At 46.3% G+C, this 12,890-nt stretch overlaps 1 protein-coding gene across 1 annotated transcript in view; it reads right to left on the minus strand.

The window, feature by feature from the left end:
* Positions 1-1,856: 1,856 nt before the first annotated feature.
* kremen1 (kringle containing transmembrane protein 1) overlaps positions 1,857-12,890 on the minus strand; it is a gene marked incomplete at its 3' end in the record, with an annotated part of 39,930 nt that continues 28,896 nt past the window's right edge. Inside the window, exons 4-9 of the mRNA XM_084468804.1 lie at positions 8,224-8,348; positions 6,051-6,204; positions 5,015-5,347; positions 3,318-3,548; positions 2,418-2,502; positions 1,857-2,016 (exon numbers count right to left, since the gene is read on the minus strand). Of these exons, the coding sequence (XP_084324930.1) occupies positions 1,857-2,016; positions 2,418-2,502; positions 3,318-3,548; positions 5,015-5,347; positions 6,051-6,204; positions 8,224-8,348 (1,088 nt within the window). The remainder of the gene's footprint in view (positions 2,017-2,417; positions 2,503-3,317; positions 3,549-5,014; positions 5,348-6,050; positions 6,205-8,223; positions 8,349-12,890) is intronic.

Below are 12,890 nucleotides of genomic sequence, written 5' to 3' on the forward strand. Positions count from 1 at the left end.
ATCCTTTCCTTATTTGAAAATGTCAGTTTTTTGGTCGACGTACAAAATGTTCCACAGAGACAAAAATAAATGGAATGTGTATATGTGATCATTTGAACAATTTACATAACAGACCCCTGTAGCCCATATTCCCGCCCTGAAACAAAACAAACAAAACACATTTTAACGTGAACATGATGTCCAGTTTCTATCCACAACTAAACATAAGAGAAAACATATGAGTCTTTTAATTCAAGGCTTTGTTTCTGAATGCCATGCGTAGTTCTAAGTAAATTCCTGCATGATCTGTTTGGGTTATTTGGGGGTAAAGTATGAATACAACCCATCTGTGAAAGTGCCATTCCTTAGTGAACCGTATAATCTTGATTTGAGTAACTCAAACAAATTGACAATGCCGACAGAGAAACAGGTGAATTTTCTTTCAATAAAAAAGTTTGGGATTTTAAAGGTGTGTGCGAACACGATTTTTGAAGACACTCAGGATCAGACAGATATCTGAGACAAGAGCAAAAGTGTTCCTTAAGGAGAACTTCATGTTGCCAACTGAAGACTCCCACCAACTGACACAGGCTTAGAAACTCCTTTAAATCCTATCAAACATCACGTGTGTTTTCTACAAAACTGCAGTTTAAAAGTCTATTTTCTCATAAACCAGTCCCTTCTTCAGCAAACCTCAGTGGAATATCTTTAGGAAGTAGATACATTTCTCTGTCTCCCTGTTGCTCTATCTCTCTCATGCCTCTTGATCATTTCAGTTGGATTCAAGGATTTGTGCCGTGGTTGCTTTAACCCTTTTTGTACTTCCAAACCTGTTATTCCCTTGGCAGATAATCTACAATGTCTCATAGATGAACTCCAGATAAATTGCACCCAATAAGTGCCTGAATTAACATTTCTTTGAATGGGATGGATCATATTTTTGGCTGTTAGTAAGTTTTGGTCAGTGTTTTTACACAGGTGCGTGTGTATGTGTGTGTGTGTGTGTGTGTGTGTGTGTGTGTGTGTGTGTGTGTGTGTGTGTGTGTGTGTGTGTGTGTGTGTGTGTGTGAAAAAACGTCTGTGTGTGTGTATGTGTGTGTTTGTGTATGAGTATGTGTGTGTGTGTGTGTGCATGGTAGAGCAGATGTTGAAAGTCCATATTCATTTTCTTCCTCCACTGCTTGATATTCAACGAAGACAACAGTTCCCATCGCTCTACGGGAATCCATCGCTCTCCAAAGAGCGGCTCTTTGCTGTTCACTCACACAGCAGCTGTGGACAGTGGAGTCACCTGCCACTCACAGCGAGCTTGCCCCCCCCCCCCACCCCCCCCCCCCCAGGTTTGGTGGTCGAGGTAACCCATATGTCCTCAGACTCTGGTGATGGTGAGGATGTCCCTGGGCAATGGTAATGGAACCTCCGGTAGCCAGAGCACATTACTGCGCTCTACGACGGGTCGCCCTTCCTCAGTCTTTCTCGGGAGCAGTAGATCGGCCCCCCTGAACATGCTGCTGTCCTCTCTCCCACACCACACACTCTCTGGCAGCCCTGCCGATCCCTTCTTCGCCGGTGCAGGGTCTGGGGGTGGGGGGGAATGGGGGACGGGGAACGGGGTGGTGGGGGATGCGGAGGGGCTTCCCAGCACTCTGCAACCCTCTTTTTTTAGTAGAAGCAGTCACTAAGTCATCAGATGTCGTTAGCCACTCGGGCCAGTCCTTAGCATGTTAGCTTAGCGCCCCCTCTCCTCCCCTAGTTCCCCTCTACCCTCTTAGTAGAGTTTCTGTTGTTGTTCTTGAGGGCGAGGCGCCTGACAGCCGTGGTGGTGGTGGTGTTGGTGGTACACAGTAGTGGTGTTAGCGGTGAGGGGCGCAGTGCTCCTAGTTGCCCACCAGGGGGCTGAGGTCCCCGTGGTGGTTCTTCAGCTTCTTCTTGAAGAGGGAGATGGTGGACGGTCGGTAGAGGATGATCCAGGGCTCCGTGGACGCTGTACTCTGGCTGCAGCTGTCCGAGCCGCTCACCGTGGGGATGTTGGGGGCCCTGGGACGAGAGGAGAGAATAAGAATCTGGGACTTGAGTTCACTTTTTTCGTGCACAGTGGCTCTTAATTTTTGCACACTGGACACTTTTTTCGTTCCTGAATGTAAACATATTCCTTATTTATATCTAGTGTTACTTTATTATCATCCCATCAATGCAACCAGACAAGAGCTCATTAATTTGTAAATATATCGTTTTTTTCTTCGATTTTCTTCTATTCTGTATTCTACTACGCTCCTCAACCCAGGCAGCCAGCCGGTTCCATATTTATTTTGTTTTTATTTAATGTAATTTTCTGCTCCAACACCCACATTTCCCTCACATGAATAATAAAGTGTTATCTTATCCAAAAATTCCTTAAGTTTAGTATTATTGTTAAAGTGTCTGCCATGAATACTTACTTGACTGTGATATGCAGCAGTAGCTTAGCGACCATGGCTATGACAGTCAGCGTGAGAAGCGCTGCCAGGGCGTAGATGGTCCACACTAGCAGATGGAAAATGCCATCCGTCAGTACATACAAACCCACCAACAAATGAGACAGAGGCTGACAGAATAAATAGGAATAGGAATAGTTAGCTCCCTACTCTTTTGTTATTGTTAAGCCAGATCAATAAGCTAGTATGTATTAACATTGTTGATGTAACCATGGGCAACATACTCTACTCTCGGTACAGTAGAAGAACATGAAGAACTTCAAAACGTTTGTCAATAGAAGAAAATAGCATAGAATATGTCAATACACCCTCAAGGTCGGGGCATGAGCTGTCAGCGAAAGTCATGACTGATAAAGTCGAAAGAGTTCATAAGAATGAATGTTCAGTTATTAGGGAACAGTTATTTTAATATAAGTAACGCAAAAGTAACCATATTAAAAGCATCCAGTGAGAGCGATACTCCACAATATAATTAATTCAGTATAAATGTATATAGTATATAGGCAGGAGAGAGGAGGGGAGGAGATAGACAGTAGAGGCAGGAGAGGGGAAGGGAGGAAGAGGTAGAGGTAGAGGCAGGCGAGAGGAGGGGAGGAGATAGACAGTAGAGGCAGGCGAGGAGCTAGACAGTAGAGGCAGGAGAGGGGAAGGGAGGAGGAGGTAGAGGTAGAGGCAGGCGAGAGGAGGGGAGGAGATAGACGGTAGAGGCAGGAGAGAGGAAGGGAGGAGGAGGTAGAGGTAGAGGCAGGAGAGAGGAGGGAAGGAGCTAGACGGTAGAGGCAGGAGAGAGGAAGGGAGGAGGAGGTAGAGGTAGGATAGAGGAGGAGGTAGAGGTATATCATATCGGCGAGGAGGGGGACATACTAGCATGATGGCCGCTGGTCTTGCTGGGTCCCTCCCACTGACCTGGCATGTTGTGCTCCGGCTTGTCAGGACTGGTCGTGATCACGTACATGATCTGAGAGGAGCGGCCGTTGGATGAACCGTTGGACTTTTCGGTGGCGTCCAGCGGGGGCGTGGCCTGGCTGGTGGCCTGGTCGCCCTCCTCTTCCCGCTCTGCCTCCTCGAGCACGTCGGTCTCTTGGCCCATCAGAGCTAGGTGAGTAAGTATGTGAGCGTTAGTTGACACGATTATATTACTTCTCATTTCACTATTTAGGGATGTAGCCTTGATTAAAAACATCGAACAGTGATCTCAGATCCATGACAGAGCAGGTAAGGTCTAAGCTCCACCTTGCTCCGAAAAGTAGGTTCCAGACATTGGGGATCATGAACCCAGAAACAGGCTAGTCACTGCACTATCCTGCCCCTCAATAAGAATATTGTTTAACGATCAAGATGAACACCGCGTTGGTCGGAATATCCTTTGCCTACTTCTACTTTATTAGTATCTTTATCGGGTGTCTGTATTGTCAACAAACTGAACTGGGAAGGGAACATCAATACCAGGCCTACCACTGCTGATGACAGGGACAGCGTTAACAAAAGCTTATTGAAGAAGCTGGTTTGATTGTTGGCCTCCAGCTGGACCCATGAGGATACATCCTCAAGAAGAGGATGACAAGGAAGCGGCACACCGCGCCGGCCACTGTCAAAGTCATCCTCTTCAAAACACTTCTAAAGACTGAACATTTGATCAGCAGATGGACAATCGTACTTATTTGTACTGCTGAGGCCCTGCTCCACTGAGAGACTGCGGAGGTCTTCTGAAGCCGCTGTTGTCAGTTGGTTTAATGATCTGCTGTAACCAGCTGTACAATTTGAATTTGAATGTGCAGGGATGTGATTGATTGCCTGGGATTGTTTCTCTGTTGTTGCAAAATAAATGTCCCCTGTGGGCTGGAAGAAGTGTGTCTCTCTTCGCAGAATTCATCCAATGTTTTCTCATCTGTCGCCAAGTCAGAATCCCCCCAAATACCAATTTCTTTGTGATATAACCTGTTCTTTTGACTATGTTTGTGGATTGCCAGACCCATTTTCTCACGTACGTGACTGTTTAGGGGGCTCCATAAATATCCTCTCGGCGCAGGAGAGAGTTCTCTGCCCATCTTCTGAGGTCGAACTTTGACCTCTTACAATATTGCTTGCAGCAGAACCAGAAACGGGGTGAAGGAAGTGGCACTGAATTATGACGGGGAGAACGAGGACTTGGGAACAAGTTGTCTTCAAGTACAACTATTAGTTTAGTTGGTGGTGCTTACAACAATAGTAAGATAGCTTTTTAAATTGTCATTGATATTTTACTTATGGGCATTCACATAATTTGAAGCTATCAAAACTTATCACCCTCCTAATATTTACGTCTTTACAGCATTACTTCTGTGCAAGATGATTCTATTACAAAAATGTATTATTTAACATATATTAAAAAATCCTCTACTCTCTTCTTAGTAAGACCAATTCCTAAAACACAAGCAACAGCTTGCAGCTCAACATTTCACCACGCAAAAAAAAAAAATCCTCTATCTGGCGTACCTCCAACCAATCAGAAAAAGAGGTCTGTCAGGGCACAGCTGGGGGTTGAAGTGCGTGCGATTGGCCGGTGTGTGTGATTGGCTAACCTTGGTAGAGCAGGGCGAATCCCTGGGCCCGGTTGGTGCGGTCGGAGTAGAAGTACAGGATGACGTAGTCGGCGGTGACGTTGAGCAGCTCCCGTGGCGGGTGGCGCCCGTCGAAGCGCGCCAGCACCCGGTTGCTGTGGCCGTCCAGCAGCTCCACCATGTCCGTCTGGTCGGAGATGTCGAAGAAGGTGAAGTTGAAGAGGAGGGCTGCGGCGCCGGGCACGTGGATGGTCCAGTAGCACACGCGGCCCGACGCGTACTTGTCGGGGAAGTCCGGGGAGTAGATGACGTCCGAGGAGGAGGTGTAGTTCCCGCCGCAGGACCCCACCCGGGCTGTAGAGGTGGTGGGGGGGGGGGAATGGCGACGTTTTAACAACAGAACTTTGAGGGTACTTTTGGAGGACGTGTGACCTGAAACATGTGACTGCAACTTGTGCAATTGTTTAGCTGTGATTTAGCTGTGAACATGATGGAGGTTGTGCAATCCCACAACTTCAGCCTTCTGCCTACTGCTGGAGAGAACGTTTCAGATGTAAACTGTGCATCCTGTGTGTATCCCTTAACAGTGAACACTTTATTGGTTTGTGAAATCCAAAAAATTCTGAGTTATTCCTACTGCTCTATTGCTATTATTAATTCAAAGTTGATTTCAAATATACATTTTTTTATTTGAGGCGGAAAAGTCTAGGATAAGAGTATATTGGAATGCGTCGATAACAGTCGAAGTATTTGCACTCTCGCTATTCATTTAAACTCGCAATTTATTTTTGACATGGGGTTAGGCTTAGGGTTAGGGTTAGGGTTAAGTTCAGTAGTATGATGTACATGGTGTGGTTCAATGCGTTACAGCCACTTCAAATCCCAATGGATCCAGATATAATATGAACGACTGAAACGCTACAAAGCTTTCACTGTGCAATCATCTCAACAGATGTGGAAACACAAAAAAACCCAAACCCTACAAAGAAAGTAACCAAAATCCTTTCATCTGGTCAAAATCTCAGAGAACCCAAAAGTAGAGGAAAAAACAACTCACTGTCGAAGATGATCACCCATCCGTCCCCACCACAGGGCTGGGTGTGGTCCCCGAAACACACGTGGTTGCACTCCATGCTCGGTGCCTCGACGTGGTCCCGCAGGTCCAGCTCATTGCCACAGAAACAGGCGTAACCCGACTCCATTCCCGCCAGCTGTGGAGCACATGAAAGGGGCGATATGCAAATCAGTCCCTCGTCCATTCAAGATCCGTCTTCACATGCAACGCCGCCATTGTGCAATCAACGATGGGAGTTACAAACAAACATCCAAGATCACAACGATGATCATCAGAAGAAATACTGGATGATGCATATGAATCGTCTTGAATCGTCTTGAATCGTGTTTCTATGGATAGCCCGACCCAAAATGTGGTACATGTTCATACTACAACATATTTTGTAATGTGCATTTGTTCCACATTTTCAAAAGTTTTTAGTTGAATTGTTTTGGGTCTTAACGTTTCAAACAATTGCCACATTCTCATGTTGTAAGAAAGAACAACAACGGTGTCGTTAATAAGAATTATGACCCACCATTGAATGCTGAACGTGAAGTGGTGCGCACTTCAGGAACAGTGTTAATCTGTCCACTCCAACGGAAACCACACATTGACTCCAGACACAATCAAAATGAAGGAATGAGTCCAGGAATGTGAGCAGCAAACCTCACATATCTCGACCCTGCCCGTCACACTCAAAAGCCCTATTGTCCCCCCGTCCCCCCGTCCCCCCCCCCCCTCGAGTCAAAAGCTCACCATTGTGCAATTTTCTTGCCACTAAATGAATTCACAAGCGAAGGTACTGCATCATTTCCCACTGCCGGCCTTTTCTCATGGCACAGGAATTTATGGAGGCAGCGTCCGGGCCGTCCGGGCCGAGCCGGCTCGTGTCCCCGCCGCCTTATTGTGATTATTGTGTGGAGCTTTGTGGGGTATGGAGGGGGGGGGGGGACACCACACCATCATAATCCCTTTATTGAAGATAACAGCGGGTGTGTTTTGGGCGGAGGACGCTTCCTCTGACTCACAATCGGAAACGACTCAAAAAGCGGCGAAAAAAGTATTCACGCCACAACACCGCGTGTTGTCGTGGCGACCGTCGCCTCTGCCCCTCTCATCAGAGCCCCGTTACCCACACCGCAATACACCCCCACTGCAGACGCACACACGATGCATATCTTCTGAGACATCCTGTCACACACACACACAAACACACACACACACACACAGACACACACACACACACACACACACACCATTGGGAATGTGACTGATGATGGCGTCTGGAAAGGGAGGGGTGTTTCTTCAGCACTTCTTTGTCATGGCCGAGGTCTGTCTCACAGGGGGGTGGGGGGGGAGTGTGGTCGAGTGTGTGTGTGTGTGTGTTTGGGGGTGGGGGGGGGGGGATCGTTGCTCAGCCGGATGTAAAGGGACAGAAGAGGAACACCTGGGACTGGTTATAGCCCGTGTTACAACGGTTTTGGCAGACGACAGAGTTTGGGGGGAAGCATGGGAGGGAGGGCGGGAGGGAGGGGAGGAAGAAAGTTAACGGGAAGAAGAAAGAGAGGAAAAGAGGGAGAAAGAAAGAGAGCTAGAGAGAGGGGGAGAGAGAGAGAAAGAGCGAGAGTCTTAGCCAGAGCAAGCGAGAGGGAAAGAGAGAGAACAGAGGGAGAGTCATAACCCATGGGGCTAATAATTGCCCATTTCCAGCTGTCACTTGTGATTGTTTGGCGGTTCGTTCCGTTTGCAAACAGGAAGTTAGACGGAGGAGGGGCGAGGGGGGAGGAGGGGTCACTGGAACACTGATTAGAATATCAACGTTCGAATGGGGCTTTTATTTTACACTGACAAATGAAAACTGATTCAGTTTGCTCATTCATTGTCATGCCTAAGATTTGCCTGAATATGATATGCTGAGAAAATCAACAATCATATAGATAATAGAGTAAGAAAGAAAACAATGAGTGGAATTATTCTAATGAGCGGGTATGGGTTAGTAGAGAAAGTGCTGTACGGGTAACTGCATTCACTGATGTGTCATGTTACCTCATGGAGATTAGTAAACGGTCTCACATCAGAACTTTGTTGCTGCAATTTTATTTGTTTATTTGTTGTTTTATTTGTCAAAGTCTGAAACTCAAACTTCAAACCTAAAGCGCGTGGGAGATCCTACCTTGTAGCGTTGCTTCCTGCAGAAGCTAATGCAGTTCTGGATGGTGAGTTTGTTGGAGGTCTCGCTGGTGCCTGACAGGGTGGGTGGGTCACCGCTGTCTTTGAAGCAGCCGAGGTTGCCAGGCACTGTAGGGCGAGAGACAGAGAGAGAGAGAGAGAGAGAGAGAGAGAGAGAGAGAGAGAGAGAGAGAGAGAGAGAGAGAGAGAGAGAGAGAGAGATAGACATGAATGTCAGTGTGCATCTCCTTAGCTTCACAACGTTGCCGTTGACACACAGAGGCAAACATGTTTACTGTCCCGAAGGTTAACAAATAGTGAGTGTGCGGTTTGACAGATTCATGCACTCAAAGAAATCAACAAAAGCGTTTTGCCCCCGACAGAAAGAGTTCTACACCCTGAGGAGACCAATAACTCCTCATATTATTTTCCTCCCCTCATGCAAACCCCACGCAAAAATCATCCAAATAAGCAAACACAAAGTAATTCAAAACAACTCGGAGAGAAAAAAAAAACGTAAACATTTCCACCAACAAATCCCCCGTTTGTTAATCCAGGGCAAACTCACTGCCTATCACCAGTACCCTCACTAAGTAGGTGTGAATGTACTGAGGCTGCGGTACACGCGGCCCCCCAAGGGTTCACGCACCACCACCCGCTGGTCCGCGCCACTGGGGGGGCCAAGCTGGGGACGGGGGATAAGAGAGAGACATTCCCCTCTTGGGGAAAAGAACAGGGATGCACTCCAGAGAAAAATGTAATGTTGTGATTACCAGCTCCCTTCCTTGCCCCCACCCCCTCCCCCCTCACACCCTAAGGGTGCCAAACAGTCCCCCAGAAAATGGCCTGAAAGAGGCTGGGGCTGCTGAGTGGCTCCAGAGGGACCATAACGATGGATTTTATTAAACACATCATCCACTAACTGCTCTGGTATCCAGACGGAGTGCTGCGTTTGGCTGGAAGGTGGTGTTAAATATGGTGTGATTAAACACTGGGGTACCCACCACCACCACCAGCACCACCCAAGACTGCTCCTCGACACACATGCACATGCACACAGGCACGCACGCACACAGGCTCTTTGCAGGGCCTGCAGTGTCGTGTGTGTCTGCATGTGTGTGTGTGTGTGTGTGTGTGTGCATGTGTGTGTGTGTGTGTGTGTGTGTGTGTGTGTGTGTGTGTGTGTGTGTGTGTGTGTCTGCATGTGTGTGTGTGTGCGTGTACATGTGCATGTGTGTGTGTGTGTGTGTGCGTGCGTGTGTGTGCGTTGTTATAACTTGGCTGCTGTGGTGATGACACACTCTAGTGAGCTATAGGGCTGCCCTGAACTCAGAGCTGTGAGAAATATTCTCATCAAAATGAAATATTATGGGTCCTCTGCCCTCCTCCCCACTCTCCTTCTCACTCTCCTTATCTCTCTCCCCTCCTCTCTCTCTTTTCTCTTCCTCCCTGCCCCCTATCTCTCTTTCTCCTCCTCTCTGCCTCTGAACTAAGTTGCCGTCATTCCCCGGTGGGTGTAGATAAAAGGAGGGCTAAGGCCAGGTAAGAGGATGCCTGAGAGTGATGATGTGGATGATGAAGATAGGAAAGGCAAGGAAAGGTAAAAATGAGGGGTGCATGGATGACTCACAGCCAGAGTTAGTTTAAATATAGTGGCAATTTCTCCTCTGACCTGATTTATGCATTGCACTAGTTTAATGGGGTGCGGTGTGTTATGTGCTTGTGTCTGTGTGAGTGTGTGTGCGAGTGTGTGTGTGCAAGTGTGTGTGTGTGTGTGCGGGACAATGAGAGTGGCAGAGAGCATCCCTTCCCTCATCCCATTCCCAACACACACTTTATTCCGTCTAAGTTACTAAACAGGAAGCCAGCGACACGTAGCATGAATATGGATGCAGCCACAGATGAATGGAAGGATGATGGATGCTGGTGTCTCTCCAGATCACATCCGGAAGAAAAGGGAGTTCAGCCCGCCTCACGCAATCCATTGTGCATCGATCAAACTATGCGCGAGTCTGTGATCCAAACACTGCAGACATACTGTGATCCGAACACTGCAGAGTGATCTGAGTCACTTCTGCAATTCAACACAAGAAGCGACCCGCATTTTGCATCCGGCTTGTGACTTCCTTCCATCTTCTCTTCCTCGCCCCACCTCCGCTCCATTATCATTCAGACAGGCTAGCCACTATCCTGTCTCTGGCTTAATAACAAGTGAAACAAATTTAAACTGGAACAAAACAATGTGAATACACACAATCCTAAAAGCCATTTCTAGTTTGAACACGATCAAACAAACAGCTCACCTCCCCTGGTCGATGCTCTGCCTCCTAATTGGAATTTGTGTTAGCCCACCGTGGAGCACAAAAGAGTTCATTACACACAGAGAGAGAGAGAGAGCGAGAGAGAGAGAGCGAGAGAGAAAGAGATAAGAGAGAAGCAGAGGGACAAAGATGCCAAACGTGTCTAAAATGATGATCGATGTTGATGTGGTTCTGCGATAAGAAGGAGAACTTGGAAGTTAAAAAGCAGAGGCGATATTACGCATACATGCTGCCACCGCAAGTACTCAACAAATGTCTAGGGGATTAATATCGATAACATAGTGGTGTGAAAGTCCAAATGACATGATAAAAAATGTCATGCCATTTCAATATCTGTTGACTCTTTATTTATTTTTTGACAATTGAGTATTAGGATGTGTTAACATTTACAACATTATCTCAATATTTATTACATATAACATATTATATGTATTATATTATAACATATTATATAAAATGTTATATTATAACATGTTTATGTATGACATGTTTTACATACTACCAATTTTGTTATTTTTTTATTTTATTCAATGTATGGTTTATCGAGGTGTTGATGTATATACCTATCTACCTATATACACATATATTGCTTGTTTCATTTGCACTGTACTTTTATGATACAGTGAACACCTGAGTTTTCCTTCTGGAGTCAATAAAGGCTTTTTGAATGTTATCTTATGTGACCTCCTGAACTAAACGTGATGCTGACGTGTTGTGTTTCTATGATGACATCATTGTGACGTCTTCAGATGAGGCGAGATGCGGAGGGGGGCCGTATGTTGAGAGTGTGAAACACTCTCTGTGGGTTTTGTTTGTGCTGGCTGAAAGTGAGCGTCTCTCCAGCGTGGAGACCACACACCACGAGCAGCTCGGGTCATCAGCGGGTTGTTTCTATAGCTAATCAAATAAAGACACGTTAGGTTCCATCCTGGATGCTAGCGTGCGCCAGCTGCCCTGTCTTTCCATTCAACACCTTGCGGTCATATAAACAAAAGAATATGGACGCAGTGCACACTGTCACCCTTTGGCTTCTACACCACCATATTGAGGGTGTATATTTGCCTTCTATGGAGCATTAGTATACTTTACAAGCAGCAACGGAAACAATCCATATTTAGCCGCCTTGCACATGTCAAAGGCCGAATCTTGTTTATATTTAATCCTTAATAACTTAACACTATAGAATTGTAAACTAGGACCTTGGGAAATACCCTTTATGTCGATGAACCGGCAACTGATGTCCTAACCGAACAGAAAACAGTCACCGGCTTTGTAATCCCACGATTAAATGCCATTGATTTAGAATGGTGGCTGGTCATTCTGCATTCACCGAACCGCAAACCACCTAAAAGTTCTAAAAGGAGCTAAGCTAAGTGTGGAGAAGATAAGTGTCCTCCACACAAGCATCACAAACAGACATTCACAGTGACCTCCCCCACTAGCTTCCCTAGCTCTGAGTCAAGCCATCTGGTCAACGTGTGTATTTCTATTGTCATTCTACAGATTGTTTTGTAAGCCTGCGAGCTTTAAAGCATGTCTGTGATGCACTCAAGATGCCTTCTGTTCCCGTTTGCTTGATTGTATATATTACCGGCAACTGTTTTCAATATGCTGGTGCTTCGCTTTTTCAAATGACGAGAAACATTACAAAAGGTGAGGCCAAGGGGGCCGTTACAAAGGGAGGGAAGATGAGACGATAGGGACGAGTGAGGCGGCATGGATTCAGATTGTTTCATTGTTGCACAGAGGAGAGAACAATAGATAAAGGGGATGACGAAAGAGAGAGAGAGAGAGAGAGAGAGAGAGAGAGAGAGAGAGAGAGAGAGAGAGAGAGAGAGAGAGAGAGAGAGAGAGAGAGAGAGAGAGAGAAAGTTAGGAGGCTCCTGCGGGTTTGTTTTCCCTGTCCTCAGTCAAGGTGCTTGTGTCTCCTTCTGCAATCGTATTCCGTCCAAGTCTGGCATTAGTCTGGTCTTTGACTGTACTAGAGTAAGTTCTCTTTCTTTGAGCAGTCTTTGTCGGCTCTGCCCATGTGTTGTCTGCGCCTCTTTATTTGGGATTCATGCAGTAAACAAGTCCATGTGCTGTTGTCATCTGTTTGACCCTTAAATAAGCTTCAAATTATCAGCCTCAAATGTTATGTGGCCACATAAGAGATATTGACAAAATCACAACTTTTTATTACACACTACTCGACCACAATAAAGGATGTGTCTTCAAATGTTGAGTCTGTGACAAACTATTCACAGTCACTAAAATATAATTTTAAGGAAGTACAAATTACTTTGACGTGGTTATTCAACCGCATTGCGGTCGCATGTGTTACGGACAGGGCATAGACAGCACTCAGCTG

The sequence above is a fragment of the Micromesistius poutassou genome, assembly GCF_964030765.1.
Source record: "Micromesistius poutassou genome assembly, chromosome: 5".
Taxonomy (NCBI): domain Eukaryota; kingdom Metazoa; phylum Chordata; class Actinopteri; order Gadiformes; family Gadidae; genus Micromesistius; species Micromesistius poutassou.